General features: G+C 42.5%; 1 protein-coding gene across 3 annotated transcripts in view; it reads left to right on the top strand.

The window, feature by feature from the left end:
* The window catches only part of LOC145410342 (pyruvate kinase-like), an 88,749-nt gene that overhangs the window by 37,387 nt on the left and 25,175 nt on the right, over nt 1–26,187 (top strand). For all 3 annotated transcript variants that reach the window (XM_080280482.1, XM_080280480.1, XM_080280481.1), the window contains exons 4-8: nt 798–984; nt 5,188–5,397; nt 11,653–11,834; nt 16,294–16,539; nt 17,866–18,088. In XM_080280482.1, coding sequence (XP_080136608.1) covers nt 798–984; nt 5,188–5,397; nt 11,653–11,834; nt 16,294–16,539; nt 17,866–18,088 — 1,048 coding nt within the window. The remainder of the gene's footprint in view (nt 1–797; nt 985–5,187; nt 5,398–11,652; nt 11,835–16,293; nt 16,540–17,865; nt 18,089–26,187) is intronic.

Raw genomic sequence — 26,187 nt, 5'->3', positions numbered from 1 at the left:
TAATCGTTTCATGTGCTGCCATAAGTTTCTGGGAGGAGGGGGAAGGGGGGCTGCTCTGTACACTGTGGTGTCGTGGCTGATGGTAGATTTTTTTTTTTTTTTCCAGGTTTTATTTTTGTAGGGTCTGTGATGCAATTCATTTTAAAATACAGCATGAGGAGGTAATTTTGCGACTGATCATGTTCATATGTCTTTTCAGGATGTGATGCATGACCATACCTGGTAGAGGTAATTTTCGTGATGTGAATTGCATCACAGTGCATGAAGGGTTTAAGTGTCTGGACTGAATAGCCAATGCCATGATTATACTTCAGATGGAACAATAAAGTATTGCATATTGGTTGGACATTATTATTGTTATAGCAAAATTGAAGGAGGGAGGAGGCGAGATAGGCCCATAAGGCGGTGGAGGGATATGGTGGATGAGTGTGTGAGGAAGAGAGGTATGGAAGTTGGTGAGGCTAAGGGACTGACAAGAGATCGAGCAGAATGGATGATTTTTGTGCGGAGAAGTGCATAACCAGGGATTTAGTCCTCTTTTTTAAAGTGTCCGCATTTGGATTGGCTCTGTCAGATAGGTACTGTATATGTGAAGCTACAGAATGTGGTGAATTTTTTGGGGGGGCCTATCAGATAGAGCCAAGATTTTGAGGGCTTGAATGATGAGTGAATGGAAGCGTGGCCTATTGAATTGGGCAACTTTGGCTGTCTGGACATTTGCTACTCTTCACCCTGCCCTAGGGTGGGAAAGGAGGTCTGGATGATGATTGATGATGACAGTATTTTCCCATTTCCAGGGTGCATCTGCTGAGGTGGAACTGAAGGTGGGAGCTCAGGTAAAACTGACCACAAACAAGGAGTATTTTGAAAAGTGCTCTGCTGAGGTTGTGTATCTGGACTATGTCAACATTACTAAGGTGGTCAAGCCATCCAACCGCATCTTTGTGGATGACGGCCTCATCTCACTCATCGCAAAGGAGATTGGTATGAACAAAGGGAATGACTTAACCATGTTTATTCTCGGCTGATGGGGGTCTGTCTCTAAAACTCACCAGGTATTTGTTGTTGTTGATGTGACCTCTGCCTTATCTGGACATGAATTCAATGAACTGCAGGAAACCAACTGTTTTGTCTGGGCAAAAAAAATGTACTGTAGTCAGGTAGAAAAGGTTAATATTCCTGTTTAATTTTTGTATATTAATTATTGTATTTCTTGTTGTCCTACCTTGTTTGTAGCAGTTGGCTAGACAGGGATGCAGAAACTCCTCTCTCCATTGCAGATATTCATTACATGTCAGAGATGTCCTTTTTTTAAGATTTGGGGTACTTGGAGGTTAACATTACAGGTATCAGTGGAATTTTAAGTGGCAGTCATCCGTTATGTACTGAAGAATTAACAGCAAAATAGGGCATAAAATATGCAGTCTTTGGCAACTTGCTTTTATTTTCATTACAAGTAGTCTTGTAGCTCGCATGGTACAAGAATGAAGCTTAGAAGTGGAACATTCTTTTCTGATCCATATCCCAAAAGTAGTAGAATCAGTGTCCCAAAAATAGAGAAATCTTGATTGCTTCACCACTTGTCAACATTGAATCAGGTGGCTTCTTTTTAATTTTTTTGTATAAAGTTGGTTTGGTTAGACGGGTGGAGATGCACCCCCTGGGTGTGAGGGTCCTGATTTCATGTCTTCTTTACTTTTCATTTTTATGTATTTTTTTATGGTGCTTATGATTAGAACACTGTAGTCAGAACGATGATCTCCATAATAATAATAACAATAGTATTAATTATTATTGTTATTATTACAGCAATCACTCGATTATCCGGACGTCTGTTATCAGAATGATCCATTACCCAGTCACTGTGATCTGGCCGTATGAAACCATAATTCATACATTTTTTCATATTATACAGACAAAATGCCTGCATGTGGGTGGAAATTTTGGCCATGCAAATATACCTCGCCAAGTGGCACCTAACTGTCTGCCTCCGTTGTTCACCCAGAGTCCGTTAAGGGGCCCCCTCAGCCGTTCTCAGTTCCCGCACCACAGCTGCTTAGTGAGCAGCACCTCCCAGACACCTGTTATGGCAGGTTCACATGGTGGCTCGTGTGGTTGTTCTCTACTTGCATCAGGCCTTTGCTATTCCTCGCATGCCTTTTCTTAGGGTGTGATGATTATGACCCCTCTGCCAGGGAAATGGAAGAGGATAATGCTGACTCTGGAGAAGAAGCGGGAGATCGAGGGTAAGATTTATGTGGGATGGTCCATTTCCCGTCTCCAAAAGGAGTTTGCCTTGGCCCACCCAACCCTACGTGATGTCAGGAAGTCTTGCGGCAAACTCACCCAGTACATGGCAGACTTCGGCGAGAAGTACAGACACAGTACTGAACAGAAGGCATTGAGCTTTCCTCAGCATGCTGATGTCGACTGTTCAACATTGATCTGGTGCCACCAGCAACTGACTGCAGGCGTGCTGATGCTCAGCACCGAGTTGAAAGCCACTGCCGAGAAGTTTGCCCACCTTCACAGTGTCCCTGACTTCAAGACATCTGAAGGCTGGTTGTTCAGGTTCAAGCTTCGACATGGCCTTGCAAATCATATGACCCATGGCAAAGCTTTGGATGCATGTGAGGAGGGAGCGGAGGAATTTCATCAGAAATTGCTAGGCTTGATTGAGAAGGAGGGCTTTGCTCTCAGTCAGATTTATAATGTTGACGAAACTGGCCTCTTCTACCACTCATTGCCCACACACACCCTGGTAGATGAGGAGGAGAAGCGTGTGCCTGGCCACAAGTTGTGCAAGCAGTGGGTATCTGTTTTGTTCTATGTTAATGCTAACGGAACTCACTGCCTGAAGCTCATTATTGTTGGTAGTGCAGAACAGCCCCGTTGCCTTCGTGGGCTAATGGCTGTCCTTCCTGTTGTGTGGTACCATTCTGTGAAGGCCTGGTTTACCTGCAAGATCTTCACAGATTGGTTGCACAGGCATTTTGTCAAGGAGGTCATCAGTTATCACATGGAGGAATCCCTGGTGACCTGGTAAGGGCTCTTCTTCTACACAATGCCCCTGTGCATCCCTCTGAGAAGGAATTGGTTGCAGATGACAGCAGCATTAGGTGCTTGTTTTTGCCACCTAATACCACTGCTCTAATTCAACCGTTGAACCAGGGTATTGTCATGGCTATGAAGAGACCATACCATCGAAGGTTCCTGGACGAGGTGATGGTTGTTCTCAGGGACAAGGATGAGCAGAGTCGGGCTGGACACGCAAGACAGATGACACTGGAAAACCTGCGATGCTACAATGATGTGTGGGAGTGGTTAGACTAGGGTGGGGGCAATTCCAGCTATCAGGTTATGTCTGATGTCAAGATCGCCAGTTCTGTTGCTGCTCCCCAGCCAGATGAGAGTAATGAGAATGATGAGGACGACGCAAGTGACCCAGAGAAGTGCAGTACCCTAGCCATCCCCCGCCTGAGCACATTCTGGGCACACCTTGAGCTGGTGCTTGAGTATGCCGTGCACCCAGAATGTGACAGAGAGATGGTGCCTCTTCGCCCTGTGGAGGATCTGCATTCTGTGCAACAGAGTGTCATCCGACGTCTGAATCGTCGCTCCTATCACCAGTCCAAGATCGACTCCAGTTCCAGGCCTCTGATCCCTACCTAGTTCACCTCTTCTCTGCCACCATCACAGCATCAAACCACACCTTCAACGACGGAACCACAGCCTAGCACATCATTAACCGCTGTGTCTCCCTTGGACGTTAGTTTGTGGCTGTCTTCTAAGTTACCTGAAGTAGGCAGCCCATCACCACATCCCACAGCCGCTCCCCTGGCTGACTACTGGAGATCCTCCTTAACTCTGACTCGAATTAAGCTCATCAGACTGCTGCACTAGAGTCTAGACCACATGGGATGTACTATGATGTGCAACAGCATCACCAGCCACAGTGCAACAGTCAGAGTCAAGGAGCTAGCAGGTTATTTAGCACGACACCCTGCAAGGAATCGTGAGTGTTGCCTTGATTTTATTCATGCTTACTCTACTGTTCTTTATTTTATTCTAGCTTACTGTACTGTTCCATGATTTTATGCTATTTTATCAATATTTTATTTTACTTCACCATGATTTTATTCCATTTTACCTTTATGTTTTGTGTGCTTACTGCATTTTTCTTGTGTAACCAATTTTATCATGTATTTTTTCATGTCACTGTAGGGTATGTCCCTGCAGTGGTGATTTCTTGTCTTTGGTTGATGGGTCTGCTTGATCACAGTAATTGCTTGGTTGTGATTTATAGGTCTGCATAACCAGATAGAGTAGTGTAAAACACCAGGAACAAGTGTTTTATGATGTATGGTAGTGGCCTTTTACAGTGGCTTTCAAAGTTAGGGCATGTATGAAGGGGGGCCAGGAGAGAAGTCCATGACCAAGACAGATCCATTTTTTGGACATGCTTTTGGCTTTGTTACGTTTGATAATTGAGGAATTACTGTATTTTTATTATTATTATTATTACTATTGTATTAGTACCTTTCAGAGTCAATGGTAGCCATTCTTGTACCACATGTTAGCTCCATATCATTGTATATTTTAATTCTTTTAGCTAGTTTTTGTAAATAATTTTTTTGTGATTCTGTTACCTACCTGCACATTGATGTCTGTCCATAACACACAAAGTTCTCATTTTGTGTTGGGGATATGTTTAAAAATATCAACTTTTTCCATACATCTGGTAGGGTACTGTGTAAGTATCAGTTTAATAGAGAGTGGTGGAGCTTTATGGGGTGCTATATGTGATTAGTTTCCATTTTACCACTTCAGTCTTGGTACTGGCCTTTGTAGCCAATTTTTGCAACAGCTGGACAGTCTTATTCTACTAGGAAAGAGTCTGTAGTAATGCAGGGATTTATTATGGGAATATATATAGTTCCTTCTGATTGAAAAGTCTCTCCTAAGCTGAATAAAATTGTCTCAAGTGTGTCAAATTAGACTGAATTGAAGGGGTTGAGTAAAAAGAAAAAAAAAATCAGGTTAGATTAGTCACTGGACTGAAGGGATTAAGAGCAAAAAGAAAAGAAAAACAAAAAGACAAAAAGGATAAAGTAAAAAGTAAACAATGACATGTAAGGACTTACTGCACATATAATTGTGAGCTAAATGTTGGTAATATTCCGGCAGGTGATGACTACATAATTACCGAGGTAGAAAATGGTGGTATGTTGGGGAGCAAGAAGGGTGTCAACTTGCCTGGTGTGCCAGTGGACCTTCCAGCAGTGTCGGAGAAGGACCGCAGCGACCTCCTTTTGGGTGTCGAGAAGGGTGTTGACATGATCTTCGCTTCATTTATCAGGGATGCTGCTGGTGTCAGGGAAATTAGGAATGTTTTGGGTGAGCACTACAACATATTTAAATCATAGTTGTTCATTAGGTTTACAATGTTTATATTTTAAATCTTTTAGATTTTAAATTTTCTTTTAAATTGCTGCCATTGTTGTTTTATAGGCTGTTTTATTCATTGAGAAAGGAAATTACATTATCTTTGTTTTATCAAAGATGCCACTAGGGTCAGAAAGTTAACCCTTTAACCGCGGGTATTGTTTTGGTCTGACTGTCCTCTCCCGCGGGGGTTTCAGCCAAATGTAAACAAACCTTTAAACCTTAATAACTCTGCACAGAATAAAGCTAGAGAAAAAAATAAGGTACCATTAGAAAGTACTAACCTTCAGCTTTCCATTGATGTAGGTTTCATGACTTTGTTGACTTTCACAGGAAGGGCAGAGCCGTTAGAAGTGAGGGGTGTAAAATCGCTATCTTTCGCTCACACACCATTACCTTCACTCATACACCATTACCAGATGCCAACCTCATTCTGATAATAATACTATAAACATATATGAACACTGCACATACGATAAACACCCACTCTGTGTTCACTGAGGCAGGTAAAAGGCACTGTCATTACCTGCACTTCACTGCCACATCAGCGGTGTTGTAATCACTATTTTTCGCTCACACACCATTACCAAATGCCAACCTCATTCTGATAATAATACTATAAACATATATGAACACTGCACATACGATAAACACCCACTCTGTGTTCACTGAGGCAGGTAAAAGGCACTGTAATTGCCCGCACTTCACTGCCATATCAGCGGTGTTGTAATCACTATTTTTCGTTCACACACCATTACCAAATGCCAACCTCATTCTGATAATAATACTATAAACATATATGAACACTGCACATACGATAAACACCCACTCTGTGTTCACTGAGGCAGGTAAAAGGCACTGTAATTGCCTGCACTTCACTTCCACATCAGCAGTGTTGTCGCTCACACAGCTGGACAGATACTGATGCGTGTTTGGTCCGGGGTGGGGTGGGGGGCCCAGGGGGTGGGAGGTGGGGCCCCAGGGGGGGGAGGAGGGAGGTGGGGGTTGGCTGGAGTGAAAGAACTTAATAGCTACTCTCCCTTGAAACAATTGGCGCACAGAAAAAACGCGGGGTATTCAAAATATTCACAAACATTCGAGAATGACACCCGCGGTTTGGTCCAGTTTTTGCACTGTCATTCTGGAATGACACCCACGGTTAAAGGGTTAAGGAATGTTTTTGGTGAATTTTGCAACATTCTTGTTTTAGTTTTTGACTCTGGCAGGTAATGTGAAGGGCATCCATAAAGAAAAATGTAAATACAGTATAATCCCATTTAACTGGGAAGCTTGGGGGATTTATCTTTTCGGTTATTGATATTGATTTTGCAGATATTTATGAATACAGTATAATCCCAGTGAACCGGGAAGCTTAAGGAATTTATCTTCTCGGTTACTGATATTTATTTTGCAGATGTTTGACAGGCTCTTATGCACAGGCCATGTCTTTGCAGTATTTACGGTAGTCACCACATATATCCGGGGCCACACCAACAGATTCCAGTTGAAACATTACCTCCTTTTAACCCCTGCGACACTGATTTTTTGTAAGGTAGTTTACCTCCCCTGAGTCATTGTTTGATAACAAGTGTAAATTGTATGTCATATGAGGCTTGCAGCATGGCCTATGTATAAAGCCTTCATTGTACCTTATATGAGATCTGCTGTGTGGCAAGGGATACACACTCCCCATGAACATAACACTTGTGCTTGCAGTGTCTTACAGTAATGCAAAATGCACAAGGTAAGGCCATGCTGCTAAATATTGTTGTATACAGTTCTCGACAGAAGTATCGAGCGCCCTTCGTCCCTCCTACGAAACAAGCCTTTCAGCATTGGAAAAACATATAAATAATGCATTTTATTTACCTTTAGTGCTTTGTAGGGTATCCTTTATGCTTCTTCACGGACCTGAGACGTTCTGGAAGTGAAAGGGCAAGGTTCCTAAGGTGCTGGAGGGGTATTTTGTCCCAGGAGTCACGAATGGCTGCTTCCAGCTTAGGCAGAGAGCTCACGTCCTTCCCTTGGAGATTCTTCTTTATGTGGTACCAGAGGTTTTCTATCGGGTTGAGGTCTGGGCTATTGCCTGGCCAGTCTTTCATGAATGATACCTCGCAGTCACGAAGCCAATTGGTGACCAATTTGGCCTTATGAGCAGGTGCACCATCCTGCTGAAACACTCGTGCACCTGTGAGCTTGAAGGACTCAGGTAAATGATCACAAAGAAGCTCCAGATAAACGTCCTGATTCACTCTGCAGTTCATGGGAAGCACAAGCTTCCCCAAACCTTTACCAGAGAAACAAGTCCATACCATGAGTAAATCAGGGTGTTTAACTGTGCTTTCCATGTAACGGGGGTCAAGCGGGTCACTACCTTTGCGCCGGTACACCCGTGCTCCTCGATTACAGGTAACACTAAACATTGCCTTATCAGACCACAACACTGACAGCCATTGCTCCTCACCCCAGTTAAGGTATTTGTTAGCAAAGGCAAGCCTACGAAGTCGCTGGTAACGTGTAAGAAGAGGCTTTCTCACAGGCCTGTGACTTGTGTAACCAAGTTCATGGACTCTTCGAGACACTGTGTGCACAGAAACCTCACCAAACACTTCCGGGTTGCTCTCCTTTATTTTCCTTGCACTCACACGAGGATTAGACTCCACTGCACGTTTTAAAACATTAACAGACCTCGGGGAAGTTTTCCTGGGCCTACCAGACCGCGGTTTCTTTGTGGGAACGTCACCACTGTTTTCCACTCGAAAACGGGCGCACCACCTACGCACTGTCGATCGAGCCACACCAACCAATTCATTAATTTCCTTCGTGGGGTGACCTGCCTCCTTTAGAGCAATGATCTGGGATATGATTTCACTCGATAGTTCACGGGTAGGTGCCATAACAAAATGGCGAAAGCCAAAACACTGCGGGACACTCGGTAAAAAATGGCGCAATAAGAGAGGGAGACGCGGCGGAGTTCCTCTCTCTCACGCAGCCCGTAGGCAACTGAGACGGGAACCAACTAACACGCAGTAAGGCCTCAAGCTCCCGTGACGTCATCCTAGCGCCCCAAACATCTGGCTCAATTTTTAGTACCAAAAACAGGTGATTCTTTTTTGGCCATGTGTATTGCGCGCCCTGCCATAGCCGCTCGATACTTCTGATGAGCGCTGTATATACTTAAAAGAGCATTGAAAATTAAATAAATTTTGAATATTTATTGGTGAACTGGGGATGTTTAAAGAAATGTTGCAACATAAAATTGTCATGACTTCTATACTCACATGTCAGCTGTGTACACCAAACCCTCATTTTTTTTACCGATTGTTCTTCGACAATTCGTTGTTTAGGCATTTATAAATCTATACCCTTTTTTGTTGTTCAACATGGTTATCCCCGTCATTTCGACAATTCATACCGTGCACTGCCAGGCAGACCGGCTGAGCTGTGTGTCTCTTGCACTCTGCCCAGCTGATCGGTTGCCTCTTTATCCATCTGCATTTCTTTTTGGCCTCGTGGAATACTAAAGCACCACCATGGCTTCATCCAAGACCCCTACTGTTATCCCTGTGAAATGCAGTCATGTGCTCACAAACCTGAGTGAGTGTTTCGCCATCGCTTGGTCGGGTGACAATCGGGGTTGCCAGATCTGAATTCAGCCACGTTACCAGACTCACCAATTTCATTACCAAATTTAACTTTTCATTACCAATTTCGTAAAGCAAGCATTTATTCTTCATTAATTATATATACTGATGGAAATAATCACTCGTTATAATTAGCAGCATGTTGATTATTTTTGTGCTATGTTGGTTAGCAGATTAATCAGAGAGAGCAGACAGTCCACCATCTCCATCCTCTGTATCTTCATGCTTGTGAAAATTTTGTTTGGTAATGAATCATGCTGATTCATTACCAGCTGAATTTTTCATTACCAAATTGGCTCACATTTGGTAGTGAAAAATACCAAATGGCAACCCTGGTGATGATTGCGCCAATGATTAACGAATGCTCTTAAGACACAATATTGTTTTGGTGCCAGTTTTATGGAATTCACATCTTAGTTTGCATTAGGTTAGGTAGGTTGTAATCATTGGGGGGGTCTTGGGGCCAAAGCCCCCCATTTAGGTTTCAGCGCTTCAAGTTAGGCTTCCACTGTTATTAATGGGTTTAAATTGAATACATTTGAGTTTGTGTGGTGTGGTGACGCCTTGTCTAGTCAGCAGGATCGGCAATAAACACTCTGTCAAAGGCATTCAGGCGGCTTTCTTTAATATCACCCTGTAGGTATATTTTGTTTGTTCTCCAATATTTTTTAAATTGAAAATCAAATGTCAGTCATCTGAGATGTATGTAGTACTAAAATAATTTTCCATGGGAATGTAGGTCTCTAAGAAAACTGATCAAATCCGTGTTCCACTTTCGTTCATATTTACCGGTATTCTTTCCATATTTATTGAATAATTTTTGAAAGACGAAGGTGGTCAGGAACCTAACTTCCCTATTTCTTAACGGTCTTGTGGGAAAAATTGGCTTGTTTTTCGACCAGTTGGTTATTTAACCACTTTTATATGGGGGGCGGTGTATATGGCCGAGGTCCATTCGTCTATTTCATCCACACCTGACCACCATGACCCTACATCTTAACTTCTATTTTCATTTTGCCAAGAATCTCCCACTTTTTCTTGTATAAGTGGACCAGAAATAGGTGGTCCCTTAGATCTCTCCAACCAAAACCACTCACACAGTTAAGTTTAGATCTTCCATTATCGGTTGGTAAAGAGTATGCCTTTATTCATTGGACTTACTGATCTCGCTCTTCCCAAAGTACTTGAGCTTGGGTCCCTGGGCATTGATGCCATAAATAGTGGAATTTTTAAGTGTATTTTCTGTCATGAGTGTATTATGATGTTCACCTTTTCAAGTCTGTTGTCTGTGTCCACAGTGAGCACAATGCACTTATGTTTAGCTTGCACTTCAGGCATGATAACCGTAGAAATCGCAATCTGTCCTGAAGAGCAAGTCTACTGACTGGTGGGGGTAAGTAGAGGAGTGATTTGTGGAGGTGTGGAGGGTAACCAAATTATAGGAAGGGATAGAGTAGGGGAAAGGAGGGAAGGGATTAACTGGGAAACAGTCTTAACTGCAAATGCCTTCTCCTTACTTTGTCAGACTTTACCCAGTCTCATGGGACACATAACTATCCTGTGTTGTGGTGGGCATTCAGAGTGGTGTATACTGTTTTATTTTATTGATATTGCTTGGTGGTTTAGTGTCAGTTAAGGCACTCCAGTCGGATTGAGCCTGTTCAGGTTTATATCCAAGGGATGGTTGGGGTTTATTGCTCATGTAATGCAACCCTGGGATGAGTGAGGCTGGCCACTTTCATCTAAAATGTCAGGACCAACTTGGCTAGCCACAGGTTCCTACGCTTCTAATGGGGAAACACTAGATTAGATGATGAATAAATGAGTGATGTTTTTACCAGTCAGTGAATTTACCCAGTTGTTGGATAATCATAGTTATCTGGATGTTGGAAATCTAGGATTGTACTGAATGTGCAAATTGTTTGGCATGTGAAGTTGTTGTTGAACAACCCCAGTCTGGCCAAGCAAACCCATCAACTGCAGGCAAGCAGCTGCCCCTGCAGGGCCCTTCCTTTCAATAAATCGACGTTCTCCTGCTGCAGACAATGCTTTGCCACAGCAAGGCACCAGGAAGTGTGTGGAGGTTTTGTTCCTGGATGGATGCCAGATTTGTCTCTCCACCCAGATAACTGGGGCACTATTATTTGGTAACTGTACTATATGGTTATCATTTGGCATTGTAAATGGTTTCCAGGGTTACAGAATACATTTAGGCATGTTATTGAGTGTAGACCCACCTGAAGTGGAAAGATGATTAATAAAAAGTGACAGGAAGGATGGAAGAAATGGGGAGGGAGGAGAACAGATACAAGAAGAAGAACAATACAAGTGAAGATAGAAGTAGGCAGTGCTGCATAAGGTGGGTGGATGATGGTTGCTACTACTGAAGTGAGAATTCTGGGATCTTTAGTGATAAGTTACCTTCCAGGTCCATTTCACTGGGCATGCTGTAGTTAGTTCTCCCTCTGTCAGGCTTTCTCATTGTTTTCTGGACCTTGCTTCATCCTAAGATGATTCTGGATATTTATAAAGAGGTAAAATGAGCTTAATGTCTCTCTCCCAGGTGAGAAGGGCAAGGACATTAAGATCATCAGCAAGATTGAGAACCACCAAGGCTGCAAGAACATTGATGATATCATTGAGGAGGGTGATGGCATCATGATTGCCCGTGGTGATTTGGGTATTGAGATCCCAGCAGAGAAGGTGTTCATTGCCCAGAAGCAAATGTTGGCTAAGTGTAATAAGGTAAGAGGTAGACATAGGTGTTGTAGGTATATAAGGTAAAATTATTTTGTATTCATTGCCCAGAAGCAGATGTTGGCAAAGTGTAATAAGGTAAGAGAGGTAGACGTAGGTATTGTAGGTGTATGGGTGAAATTATTTTGTGTTCATTGCCCAGAAACAGGTGTTGGCTGAGTGTCGTAAAGTAAGATAAGCTGCAGATGTCAGAGTTGAACAGGTTTAGGAGTGCTAGGTAGACGCGTGATCATTTAGGGCTTTGCTACCAAAAAGCACCATAGTTGGCTTTGTTAGAGTGAAGTACCTTGCATTTGAAAATCCTTAGGAAGGTGCAGTGAAGCACTATATGAAGATTTGCTAGAGTGAAGCATCCTGCATATGGAAATATGTACTGTAGGTTGTGACTGAATGACTGGGTCACCTGTTGATATACTCCCACATCAAAAAAATAGATCTGCAGGTAAGATTATAAAACGGTAGGTGAATTAAGACAGTCCATTTGGATATGGGGTTTTTGGTGTGGTTGGGATTTACTGTTCATATAATACCACTCATGGCTAAGCAACTGGTCGTGCTGAATTTAAATGAAGCGAGTGGCTTAGTCCTGAACCCTCACACTCCTGGTAGGGTAACAGGATTTGGTAATGAATGGATGGAAGTAGGTATGTGTGAAAGGAAATGGAAGAGAGACATTTATAAATCAGAGATCTATGAAAGAAGTTAGCAGTAAACTTAAAGAAATACAGATAGCTAGCTACTATAAGAAATGGAGGTGTGAAGAAAGATGTGGAGAATTGGAGGAAGGTTTATATGTATAGGCGAAAGATGCAGTTGGAGATACTGGGAGAAATACTGATTCAGAAAAAGTGAACGTTACTGAAGCGGTTCAGAGTTTTGTGATCTTGAAAAACCTTGGAGTGAATGTGTGTGTGTGTGGGAAGGGAGAGGGGGGAGCATGGTGTGAAAGCAAATGTAGGTAAGAGTAAAGCGAGGTTCATTAAGAGGGTTGACTCAGTATGATATTCTGGTGAGTGGACGGACTTGAATTGATGGAAGACCTTTAACACCTTCAGCTTGTTATTTCTCACAGAATGATTGTACTTGGTGGGGAGGTTTTTTGTATTAGAGATAATTTTTCAACTTGATTTGCATCTCCAGTCTAATAGATCTTGTAAACTGAATATAATGAGTGAGAAAAGAGTTCTGGACAAATGTGGAAGTGTGCATGGAAAAGTTTGGAAGGAATGAGTGTGTGTTTTTGATTGATGATATGAATGGTAAAGTAGGGAATGTGAAAGTAGATGGAATAGTTGGTGAGTGGGGTGTGCCTGCTGAGATAGACGAGAATGGCAGTGCGTTAGTGGACATTTGTGCTGGGAGGGGGTTGGTGATAACCAATACACTCTTCAGGCATAAAATGATCCGCAGGTATACATGGCGAGTGATGTGAAGGGTGGGTGGTGAACTGAATGAAAGGAAGGCAATGATTGATTTATGTGTGTGTGGATGAAAGGATGCGAAGATGTGTAATGGATGCAAGAGCTTATAGAGGTTGGGGGAGTGGACTTTCTGACCACTGCTTGGTGGTGGCCAGAATCAAGATCCAAATAAGATGGAGAAATAGAAGAAGGGAAGGACGGGAAGAAGGAGTATTTGCAAGGAGAGTGGAAAGGTTACAAGAGGATGAGAAAAAGGCAGAATATAAGAGAGAAGTGGAGGAACAATTGGGCAAATATGAATTGGAGCAGATGGGGGACGTGGAAGGTGTGTGCAGGATATTCGCAGAAGAAATATGTGCAGCATGTGATATGGTGTGTGGGATGAAGAGAAGACGGAGGGGTGTGCAAGGAACAGCGTGGTGGAATGAAGAGGTGAGACAGGCCGTGGCACAAAAGAAGAAAACATACAATGAATGGATGAGAAATAGGGGCGTGGAAGAAGTTGAGAGGCGGAAGAGAGAGTTATATGTAGAAAGAGAGAGGTGAAAAGATTAGTAAGAGAGAGTAAGAAGAGAGTGGATGAGGAATTTGGAAGGAATTTGAGTGTAAAGTGGAGGGACTGTAAGGAAATGTTCTGGAAAGAGGTGAAGAGAGTAAGACAGGATGGAAATGAAGTTAGCAGGGGAGTGAAAGATGGAAATGGTAGATTCCTAGTGGAGAAGGGAGAAAAAGTGAGCAGATGGAGAGAACACTTTAATGAATTGTTGAACATAGAGGATGGAAGTAATGTGAGTATAAGTGGCTGGGGAATGGCTGGGAGAAGGAGGGAGGTGAGAAGACAGGAAGAAATCAGTAGGATAGAAGTTGTGGAAGCATTGAAGAAAGTTAAATTGGGGAAAGCCCCAGGAATTGATGGAGTGTGGTGAAATGCTGAAGCATGGGGGAGAGATAGTAGTAGAATGGATGTGGAAGATGTGCAGATTGGCCTGGGAGGAAGGTAGAGTCCTAGAGGATTGGAAGTCCGGTATAATTATTCCCTTGTACAAAGGAAAAGGGGGAAAAAGAAGTGTGTGGTAATCATAGGGGCATTTGTCTTAGTGTAATGGGAAAAGTGTATGGTAGGATGCTTATTGACAGAGATAGAGAAAGAATAAAGGAATTAGTTGGAGAAGAACAGGGAGGCTTTAGGAAGGGAAAAGGTTGTGTAGATCAGATATTCATTCTTAGATCTTTAGTGGAAACGTTTCTAGAGAAGGGAAAGAAGTTGTATGTGTCTTTCATGGATTTGGAGAAAGCATATGACAGGGTTGATAGACAAGGACTGTGGAAAGTATGAAGAATATATGGAGTAGATGGGAAGTTGTTGAATGCTGTGAAGAGTATGTATGATGGTGCTAAGGCTGCAGTGCTTGTGGATGGTGAACTGAGTGAATTTTTCTCTTTGAAGATTGGGTTGAAACAGGGATGTGTCATGTCTCCATGGTTGTTCAATCTGTACATGGATGGGGTAATAAAAGAGGTACAAGGTAGGATAGTGGATGTTGGAGTGGCCCTGGTGAGAGAGGGTGATGTTTGAAAACTCCCTGTACTGTTGTTTGCAGATGATACTGCGTTGTTGAGTGAAGACGAAGGGGAGCTGCAAGGCTTGGTGGATGAGTTTGGGAGAGTGTGTAAGAAACGGAATCTAAAGGTGAATGTAGGGAAGAGTAAAGTGATGGTCTTTGAGAGAGGTGAAGTCAGTGAATCAGCGAGGTTGGATGATGAGGAATTGGAAAATGTGAGTACGTTTAAGCACTTGGGTATTGTGATGAGTAAGGATGGAGGTGTGGAGGATGAGGTGCTTGATAGGGTACAGCAGGGAAGAAAGGTTGCTGGTTCCTTGAAAGCAGTGATAAGAAACAGAGAAGTGAGCATGGAAGTGAAAAAGTTACTACATGACAGTATTGTGATACCAACTCTAACGTATGGAAGTGAAGCTTGGACGTTGTTGGAAGGACACAAGTCAAGAGTGAGAGCAGTGGAAATGAGTTATTTAAGAGGAGCCTGTGGAGTCACATGGAGAGACAGGCTGACAAATGAGGATATAAAGGAGCATTGTGGTGTGGATGTGGATGTGATAGGAAGCGTTAGGAGGAATACACATAGGTGGTTTGGCCATATGGAGAGGATGGAGGGTGAAAGACTGACGAAGAGAGTGTATGTGAGTGGGGTGGAGGGGGGGAGAGGGAGGGGGAGGCTGAGGATGAGATGGAGGGATGGGGTTGAGAGGTATATGAGAGAGAGGGGTGTGAGTTGGGAGCAGGGCAGTGAAATGGCGGGGGACAGGGCGACCTGGGGGCGATTTGTTTGTGGCCACCCCGAATGGGATTGAGGCGTCTGGCAGCAGTTAGATAGATAGGAAATCAAATGCAATATTGGATCGAATTGGCTAAGTACCATTGTACAGTGATAAGACGAGCAAAAGTGTAAAAGAAATGAAGAGTTCAGTGGCTGAGGAAGAAAAGAGATAAGTGGGCAACGAAAATTGAGCATTGAGTGGATGAGGAAGAAAAATGTCATGTGCTACTGAAGGCCTTGCCTGATAAAACAGAGTACAACATGTCCTCTTTATGTGTTCCATTCTTATGTTCTGTTTGGTTACTAGTCATATTAACCGCGCAGTCTGACTACACTTGGCCATCAGCTGAACTGAAAGTGGTTAGGGACCTTCATACTGCTTGATCTTGGCTGCTGAAAGTCATGTAGTTGTCCATCAAACACCAGCAACAAGGACTTTTTTTGTAATAAGCTGATGGTTCTCATGAAAGTAGTCCCCATTAAAGCCTTTAGTCCAGGAACATCCCTTATTTTATTCTGGCTGCTGCCAAACAGTTTCATTTTATCCTGTGAAAATTTTCTTGATTTGATAGGGTTTGACAAAATTCTATGATTATAAGATAAGTACATGCAGGCATACCATACCGTGATGAGGTCTAAATTGTAAATTGTCAACCTTTTTCATCTAAACTGTACTTTTTATTTTCCAGGTTGGGAAGCCAGTCATCTGTGCCACCCAGATGCTTGAGTCAATGGTGAAGAAGCCACGGCCAACACGAGCAGAGGTGTCTGATGTGGGTAATGCTATCATGGACGGTGCTGACTGTGTTATGCTTTCCGGAGAGACGGCAAAGGGAGATTACCCATTGGTGTGTGTGCGGACCATGGCTAATATTGCAAGGGAGGGTGAAGCAGCTCTTTGGCACAAGCAGCTCTTTACTGAACTCTCACAGCAGGTGTGTACTTGCACCTAGTTGGATCTGAGGTGAACTCTCCGACTAGAATAGAATACTTGAGTTATCCTGATCATGAAAGGGTTAAGTGCTCCCATCTTACTTTGTACTTTTTGTGCAGGGTGCAAGGTGGTGGTGAGGTGGAGAGATTGGTAGATAAAAGGCTTGTTAACAAAGTTTCTCTCAGAGAATGTTAGAAATTCTCTATAGCATTGTCAAATTGCTGCTTAAACCTTTAACTGGAGCTGGAGAGGGATGCCTTCACATGTTGGGAGCTGTTTATTTATAACTGTTCATGGCCAAGGGATTAAAAACACAGGAAGAAAAAAATCTCACCTAAAAGCGTTTTTTTATTGAATCATGAGGAATCATGAGCTTTATGTAATGAATAGGTATTTTCACATTATATTATTATGAATATGTAAGTTAAACAACATTTGTGTAATTAAGTCCACAAATTATGAATTGATAGCTAATTAAAGCTCCATTGTTAGTTGTAAAGTTGATTTGCTAGTTCCCTCAAGTTATAGTGATATTTTGAAATAAATCACCAACATACAAGGAGAGCTTAGTGAACAAGTTAATTCTTTATTATTTGGCAAGTAGTTGATAGTCCTCCCTCTTATGTGCTTTCTGGACCATATGCACTCAGTGTTTAGGTAAGAAAAAGCTGTCAGCAGGAGGAGGAGGGGATCATCTTGTAGCTGAGGATAATTTAAATGTATAGGTATTGAGCCTTTTTTGATTTCCTGTGATTAAAACTCATAGTTGGGCCAACTCTCTTATTCTCTTCTAGGTAATGCCTGACAGTTTTATTCATCTGAATGATCTGTAGGAACCTGAATGTTAATACCATTGCTAATCCTGTCATACTTGAGAGTTGTGTGGTGTTTTATTCCAGCTGATGCAAGATGATTGTATTCATCTAAGAGAGAGTCCTTAGAGCCTGAGTGTGTGAAGCCTGAATATTATTACTGTCCCTTTTCAGGGTCAGGACAACTCCAGTATTTTATTCCAGCTATTGCCAGATGATTTTATTCATCCAAGAATTAATCCTTGGAGCCTGAGAGTAAGGTATTCCAGACAGGTAATCCACTAGAAACTTGCCTGGCAGTATCATGTGTGTTTTAGGGCTGGCTCAGTCTGTTGGTGTGTCATGGGAGTAAGAAATGAACAGATAATGCAGGATAGACACTGATAGTGCTACCTGAGCCATCCTCACAACCTAAGAACTCACCCATTGGAGTGGAATAAGAGCATTTTATATATACATACATGGACCACCTTGTGCTGGTATTCATAATCTGACTGTGATCTTTACTAAACCAGGTACGCCTGCCAACAGACTCCACCCACACCACAGCCATTGCAGCAGTTGAGGCTTCTTTCAAAGCCATGGCCTCTGCTGTCATTGTCATCACCACAACTGGCCGCTCAGCCCACCTGGTGTCCAAGTACCGACCTAGGTGTCCCATCATTGCTGTGACCCGCTTCCCTCAGGTGGCCAGGCAGGCACATCTGTACCGAGGCATTATCCCCATCCATTATACTGGTGAGTCACAGAAGCTTTATTTTTTACATACCACAACAAAAGGAATATACATTATCTCCATTTTAATTATCCATTTGTTTTTATATCAGCATGCCACAACACAGATCAATTGTACTGGTGAGACATAGGAGAGTTTTTCTTTTTTTACATATATAACATTAGCACAACCACAACAAAAAGAATACACATTACCTCCTTTGGTGCAATAAGTGTATGTTTTGATACCAGGACACCACATCTCATAGGATATGTATTTACTCTTTTCATATGATAACTTTTCTGTTTTATTAGTCATTTGTTACTTTGTAACAGTGGCTTACCACAACATAAACAATGTACTCTAGGTTATCACCTTTAATATAACTTCTATTTCTCATGGAGTTATTACCATTCAGTTTTATTCACCACCAAAATTTTTTATTATACCCGGTAACTTCTGTTTCTCATTCATGGTACAGTACATTTTGTGGAAAGTTTTGCGCATGTATGATGTAGATGGTAAGCTGCTAGGTGCCCTCAAGAGTTTTTTTGATGGTAGTGAAGCATGTGTAAGGTTTAATGGGCATATAAGTGAATGGTTCACGATCGGTGTGAGCGTGCGACAAGGTTGTGCGATGTCCCCCTGGTTGTTCAGTACAGTATATATATATGGATTAGGTGATGAGAGAAGTAAAAACACGAGTAATGGAGAGAGGGATGGCGTTGGTAGTGAATGGTGATGGACGGAATATCTTAAATTTGTTGTATGCTGATGATGCAGTATTGCTTGCAAGTCCTGGACAAGAACCCAATAGGCTAGTGCAAAGTTTTGCCGATGTCTGTGAACGTCGTGCCTTGAGAGTAAATGTAGAAAAGAGTAAAGTCATGCTTATTGAAGAAAAGGTGACTCCCAGTGCGATGTTACAGTGAATGGAGAGAGACTGGAATTGGTGAGAGAGTTCAAATACCTGGGTACAGTGATAGAAAAGAGAGGAAAATGTGCAAAAGAAGTTGAAAGTAGAGTGACACAAGGAAAAAAAAGTAGCTGGTGCACTGAAGGCCTTGATAAGAAACAGAGGCTTGAGTGTTGCAGCTGCACAAGGCTTACATGAAGGAGTGTAGGTGCCAGCTTTAACATACGGATGTGAGACTATGATATGGCATGAAAATGAAAAGTCAGGAATAAGAGCAGTGGAGATGGGAGTGCTGAGGAATGTATGTAGAGTACAGAGGGTGGAGAGGGTTCGAAATAATGTGATTCGTGAAAGATGTGGAGTAAGGAAGTCGGTGGACACCAGAATCGAAGAGAGTGTACTGAGATGGTATGGTCATGTGGGGAGAATGGATAACAATAGAGTGGTGAAAAAGGTATATCTGAGCGAATTTGAAGGAGGGAGGAGTTGAGGTAGTCCAAGGAGAAGGTGGAGAGAGATGGTGGATGAGTTTGTAAGGAAGAGAGGTTTGAAAGTCGGTGAGGCTAGGGAACTGACAAGAGATCAAGCTGGCTGGATGAATGTCGAGAGGAGAAGTGCATGATCAGGGATTTGGCACCCCTTTTTAACATGGCAGCATCCGAATTGACTCAGTCGGATATTTTTATATGAAGCTACAGAACGTGGTGAATGTTTTTGGTGTGTCTGATAGAGCCAGGATTCCGGGGGCTTGAATGACTAGTGAATTGAAATGCGGCCCATTGGACTAAGCAAATCTGCTGTCTGGACATTGCGACTCCTCACCCTGCCCTGGGGTGGGAAAGGAGGTCCGGATGATGATAACTAAACAGTATATATTTATCTATCTATTATATATATATATATATATATATATGTATATAGACAGATAGATAGATACTGGTATATATATATATATATATACACTCAATCCTCGTAAATCGCGGCAATTTGGGTCTGGACCACTGCCGCGATTTACAAATTCTGTGGTTTATAAATAATAACTCTTATGTGAAAAATGAATTTGGGTCTGGACGTTGGCCAACCACCCCCCACAGCACCCTAACCTACACCTCTCTAGGCACCATCAAACACAAACATTCAAATTTAGGAATATTCAGTGCATGTATTTAATAGAAATAAGGAATGTTAAGGGATCTCACCTTAATCCTATGACGATATTGCTTAAATGAATGGAGTGGGGTGGTGTTGGGAAGAACTTAGAACCTCTCAGCATGAGATGGGGGTACTCCCTTCTCAGCACGACAGTTGAGCTCCAAACGTTGACTGTACGACAATGGCGGCTGCTTCTTGATGCTGTACTGCTTAGAGCGCTTCACTGGGGGTTCGGGAGGGGCCATGGAAGGTAGGAGGCGGGGGGAAGGTGCACAAAATAGGCAGGTAGCTCTCGTACTCCATGGCGATGGTCTGTAGTGTGCGGACTGGCGGGAAGAACAACAACAACGTGACGGCGTTAGTATGCACATTTGCCATCAGGGATGGGTGGTGATTGGTTGTTGGGTCACGATTTTCAAATTGAATCCCGCGGTTTACAATTCTCCTCAGAAAAGGCCCACTTCGGTGCCTAGGTCCGCGATTTTCGTGACTTAACAGTGATTTAAGGGCGCCGACAGTCTGACAGCCACTTAGCCGTGATTTACAAATCCGTGATTTATAAACACGTGATTTAAGAGGATTGAGTGTATATACATACATGGATAGATAGATAGATAGATAATATATCTGTCTATCTATATATATATATATATATATATATATTTTTTCTCTCTCTCTCTCTCTATGTATACATATAGATGCAGTATATAGTCAAGAGTGAGAGCAGTGGAAATGAGTTATTTAAGAGGAGCCTGTGGAGTCACATGGAGAGACAGGCTGACGAATGAGGATATAAAGGAGCGTTGTGGTGTTGATGTGGATGTGATAGGAAGCGTTATGAGGAACACACTGAGGTGGTTTGGCCATGTGGAGAGGATGGAGGGTGAAAGACTGATGAAGAGAGTGTATGTGAGTGAGGTGGAGGGGGAAAGAGGGAGGGGGAGGCCGAGGATGAGATGGAGAGATGGGGTGGAGAGGTATATGAGAGAGGGGGGTGTGAGTTGGGAGCAGGGGAGTGAAATGGCGGGGGACAGGGTGACTTGGAGGCGATTTGTTTGTGGCCACCCCAAACGGGATTGAGGCGTCTGGCAATAGATAGATAGATATATATATATATACATACATACATACACAGTAGACCCTAGTTATCCGAGGGGATTAGGTTCCAGAGACCCCCGCGGAAGGCAAATTCCGCGGATACTAGAGTCATCATCACAAAATGGCGTATTATTTCCACATAAGCTAAGCACATCCCTGATAAATAAATACCTACTTTATAATATTACAAATACATAGTAACACTCACCAGAAGACTGTGTGTTCGCATGATAACCTTCGTACAGTGATGATGATTGCTGTATGACAATGATGATTGCTGTATGATGACGACGACGATTGTAGTGCAGTTCATACAGTGTCAATGTGGTGAGGCGACGAGATGTGTGGTGGCACTGTAGGTAAGCTGTGAGTCTAGTCTGACCCTTCTGACAGGATGCCAGATAACACCTTATGCTCTCTTTTTAGCTTAGAAGGATTGCTTTATCCTTTACTTGTTTCTTGGGAGCCATTTTTCACTTACAAACTGATGTACAGTAGAGTTGTAAACACAAGAAGGGCAACGACAACATAAGTAACGAACTGATTGGTGTTTACAATAAGACTGGGGGAGTGGCGGGAATGCCCTTGGGTGCGGGTATGCTAACTGTAGCTACAAATGAAGTGCAAGTTGTGCACCAATTTCAAATTAACTTAGTGTATAGTACAGGGTGAAAGACTGACGAAGAGAGTGTATGTGAGTGAGGTGGAGGGGGGAAGAGGGAGGGGGAGGCCGAGGATGAGATGGAGGGATGGGGTGTAGAGGTATATGAGAGAGGAGGATGTGAGTTGGGAGCAGGGCAGTGAAATGGCGGGGGACAGGGTGACTTGGAGGCGACTTGTTTGTGGCCACCCCAAACGGGATTGAGGCGTCTGGCAATAGATAGATAGATAGTATGGTACAGTAAAAGTCCAATATTTCGGCATCCAATTCCCCGGCAAATCTGACATTTCGGCAGTTTTGAGAAATAGTCCCATTTACGAAAATCTCTGATCGTTCAGCAGATTCTCCGATTTTTTTCGTCAGTCTTGAAATTCTCCATGAGGCTCGCCAGCTAGCTACCCACCTTTACCCGGCTTAGTGAGTGAGATAGTGAAAGTGATGGAACGAGTCTACCACTGCCATGAAGCTCAGAGGCTAGCTCTTTCTCCTATAGCATAAAGAGAGGACAAACATGTAGTGAGTCTAGCATGGGAAAGAGAATCTGTTTTGCCATTCTTCCGCCATTCTTCCGAGTTGTTGCCTTGCTGCAGCCGACTTCTCTTGATTCTTCTGTGTGCTTTGTGAACTTCGTACCGAAATACCTCTGAAATTACTATTTGAGTGTGCTGTAAGCACCGTAACATCAGACAGGAGCTTTGTAACACCTGAGTGGACCAGCCGTGTGTTGTGAACAGTATAAACATCTTCTGCGTGCTTTGAAAATGGCCTCCACGTGTGGAAAGTTAACTGGTGTTAGCAAGAAGCGTACACATAAGATGTTGACTATTGCTCGGAAAATTGAGCTGTTGAAAAAATTAGAGGCTGGCATGAGTAGGAAACAGATTATGGATGAGTTTAACGTAAGCTCCTCTGCTCCCTCCTCTCCATCACCAACAGCAGTCTCTGAACCTCAAGCTCTACTGCCGCAGCAACAGGGAGAAGAGTCCTTAGAGCCTGTTGCAGGACCCTCTACTGCTGGGGACTTCTTCCAGCAGTAGCAGACTCCAATCAACCCCTTCTATTGTACATATGTAAATAAGGAACCTACTATAAGTTTAGGTAAGTGCATGTGAACTTGTAGGCCTACTGTGCCATTACATTTATATACAGTATGTTCACTAATTTCTTTATTTTTTGTATTCATGTATAGTACGGTAATCCCGCATTTTTTGCGGATTTTTTGTCTACGGTTTTGCCCTCTCGCGGATTTTCTTAGCATTAATAAGTTCAACAAAAATATCCTTGAATATACAGAAAAAAAAAAAATTGAAATTCCCGCAGCTTCCAATTGTAGCGCGGTAAACTCACGCCACCCTCTGTCCCTTTCCCGTGGCCCCTCTGCCAGTGTTACCATATCTAGCATAATTTTATTCTTTTAGCATAATTTTGATCAAATTTTCGAGTCTGGAATATTTTTTAGCATATTAGAAGTTTTAGAATCATTCTAGCATAATTTAGAATGGAATGGAATATTTTTAGAATAATTTTATAAAAGCTACAAATCAAAGAGAGAGAGAGAGAGAGAGAGAGAGAGACGAATAAGGTAAGATGTTTGAATAGTTGGTTACTTTCAGTTTGGGCTTGGTTGGGTTGGATTAGGTTAGGTTAGGTTAGGTTGGATTAGGTTAGGTTAGGTTAGGTTTTAGGTTAGGTTCGGTTTGGTTCGGTTAGGTTAGGATAAGTTTGAGCTTTGTACTTTACCCATGAAACCTAGGTTTTTCCGATGGACTTTGGTATGATTCATTCGATTTTCAGCTTCATTTCAGTCGGAAATGACCATTTTCTGTGTTTCCCCCCCTCCCTATAACCCCCGATTCCCCAATGATCACTCATTATTTCACGGGGATGGGGGGGGGGTCATATCTCAAAATCTGGTTATTTCCGACGGAAATGATGCTCAAAATCGAACGAATCACATCAAAATCAATCAGAAAAACTTAAGTTTCGTGGGAAAAAGCAATATGGGTAGATACCGATATTTATCCTCCTACTGTATGTAGGTTCATTTTAATATTTTCATAGTAAACAATACATAATTAATATGTTGCATGAATATGTATAGAATTTTATCATTTAGCGTCAAGTTAGCATAATTCATTTTTTACTTGGCACAAATATGCTCAATCTAGCATAATTTTTTCATTGCCCTAGCATAATTTCGTTGTTTGGATATGGCAACACTGCTCTCTGCCCCGCAATCCCGCATTCTTCAGTCCATGCCTGACTGCCTTAAGTGGCTGTTGTGGTTGTAACCACAGTATGATATGAGCCTCTTGCCTCCCACTTGCTTTCCACATGGCCCCAGGACGTAAGTCAGCCTCACCAAAGGCTAATAATACAATTAGTAAGAACTCCAAAGTGACAAAACGATCAAGTTATGACCTTAGCAGAGAAAATTGTGTTACTGGACAAGCTAAGAAACGACCGTGCGAGTGTTTGCTATCACCAGTTAATGCATCTTTTTATTTTGTACTGTTTTTGTTAATAAATGTGTAGATAATTGTGTATTACAGTACGGTGTTTACGTTTTTCCTTCATAATGGAGTATGTGCTTTCAATCTTGTAAGAAGGTATTTCGGGATGAGTATGGAGGTTTCGGGACAATTCGCAGTCACAACAAACAAAACAATTCGCCTTCATTAATGAAGATAGCTATGGGTGACGCTAGAATATAATTCAAAGGCAACTACAGCGAGGAAGAAACAAGTTAATTATTGACTAAAGGTGCAACTAATAAATAATATCCAGAACCTACGCTACTGAACATAAACTTTGCTGGATCCCCCTGAAATATAGTTATTAAAGTATTGATTAATGAATAATAAGTATATTGATGAAAGTATTGATTAGTATATTTATAGAATGGCGGGGAATCGTCCAGGGTGTGAATTGTTCTGAAGGGGAATCGTCCATGTTTTGACGGGGAATTGTCTGACGGCGAATTGGCTCGCAATCAGTATGGACATGGACTGTGTGATGGGCAGCATGGTGGACACAAGTGCAAGTTTTCAATTGTTAATAGAGTATTCGCGGAATTGACTTTTCGCGGGGGTTACAAGAACGTAACTACCGCGAAATATGCGGGATTACTGTACTGTATTCATTACAGTATTGTACAGTATCAAACAGTATACAGTACTCTCTCCAAACACATTTGTAATGATATGAGTAATGATGATAGTGTTCACCGAAACATATAAGGTACTGAGTGGGTAGGGTTTTCGATAATTCGGCAATTTTGATATTTCGGCACTTGCCTGGTCCCATAGATGCCGAAAAATCGGACTTCTACTGTACAGTATTGAAATAAGTTTGATCTGTGGGAACTTAAATCCGCGGATGCAAATTCCGCGGATAAGAAGGGTCTACTGTGTGTATATATATATATATATATGTGTATAATATATATATATATATATATATATATATATTGCCAGACGCCTTAATCCCATACGGGGTGGCCACAAACAAATCACCTCCATGTTGCCATGTCCCCCACCATTTCACTGCCCTGCTCCCAGCTCACAACCCCTCCCTCTCATATACCTCTCCACTCCATCCTTCCATCTCATCCTTAGCATCCCCCTCCCTCTTTCCCCATCCACCTCATTCACATGCATTCTCCTCGTCAATCTCTCACTCTTCATCCTCTCCACATGACCAAGCCACCTCAGTGTGAGTCTCCTAATGCTTCCTCTCACATCCACATCCACACCACAATGCTCCTTCACATCCTCATTTGTCAGTCTGTCTCTCCATGTGACTCCACTGGCTCATCTCAAATAACTCATTTTCAGTGCTCTCACTCGACTTGTGTCTCTCCAACAAGGTCCAAGCGTCACTTCCGTACATTGGAGTTGATATCACGATACTGTCATGCAGTAGCTTTTTTATTTCCATGCTCAGTTCCCTGTTTCTTATCACTTCTTTCAAGGAACCAGCAACCTTTCTTCCTTGTTGTACCCTTTCAAGCACTTCACCCTCCAAACTTCCATCCTTACTCATCACACTACCCAAGTACTTAAACGTACTCACATTTTCCATTTCCTCCTCATCCAAACTCACTGTACATTCACTAACTTCACTTCTCTCGGAGACATAACTTTACTCCTCCCTACATTCAGCTTTAGATTCCATTTCATATACAGACTTCCAAAGTCATCCACCAAGCCCTGCAGCTCCTCTTCTTCTTCACTTAACAACACAGTATCATCTGCAAACAACAGTACAGGGAGTTTCCAAACACAGCCCTCTCT

The sequence above is a fragment of the Coenobita brevimanus genome, chromosome 85, assembly GCF_032717465.1.
Source record: "Coenobita brevimanus isolate Jiangsu-jjx chromosome 85, ASM3271746v2, whole genome shotgun sequence".
Lineage (NCBI taxonomy): Eukaryota > Metazoa > Arthropoda > Malacostraca > Decapoda > Coenobitidae > Coenobita > Coenobita brevimanus.
Note: the sequence above shows the minus strand (reverse complement) of the source record. Positions and strands in the feature narration are given on the sequence as shown.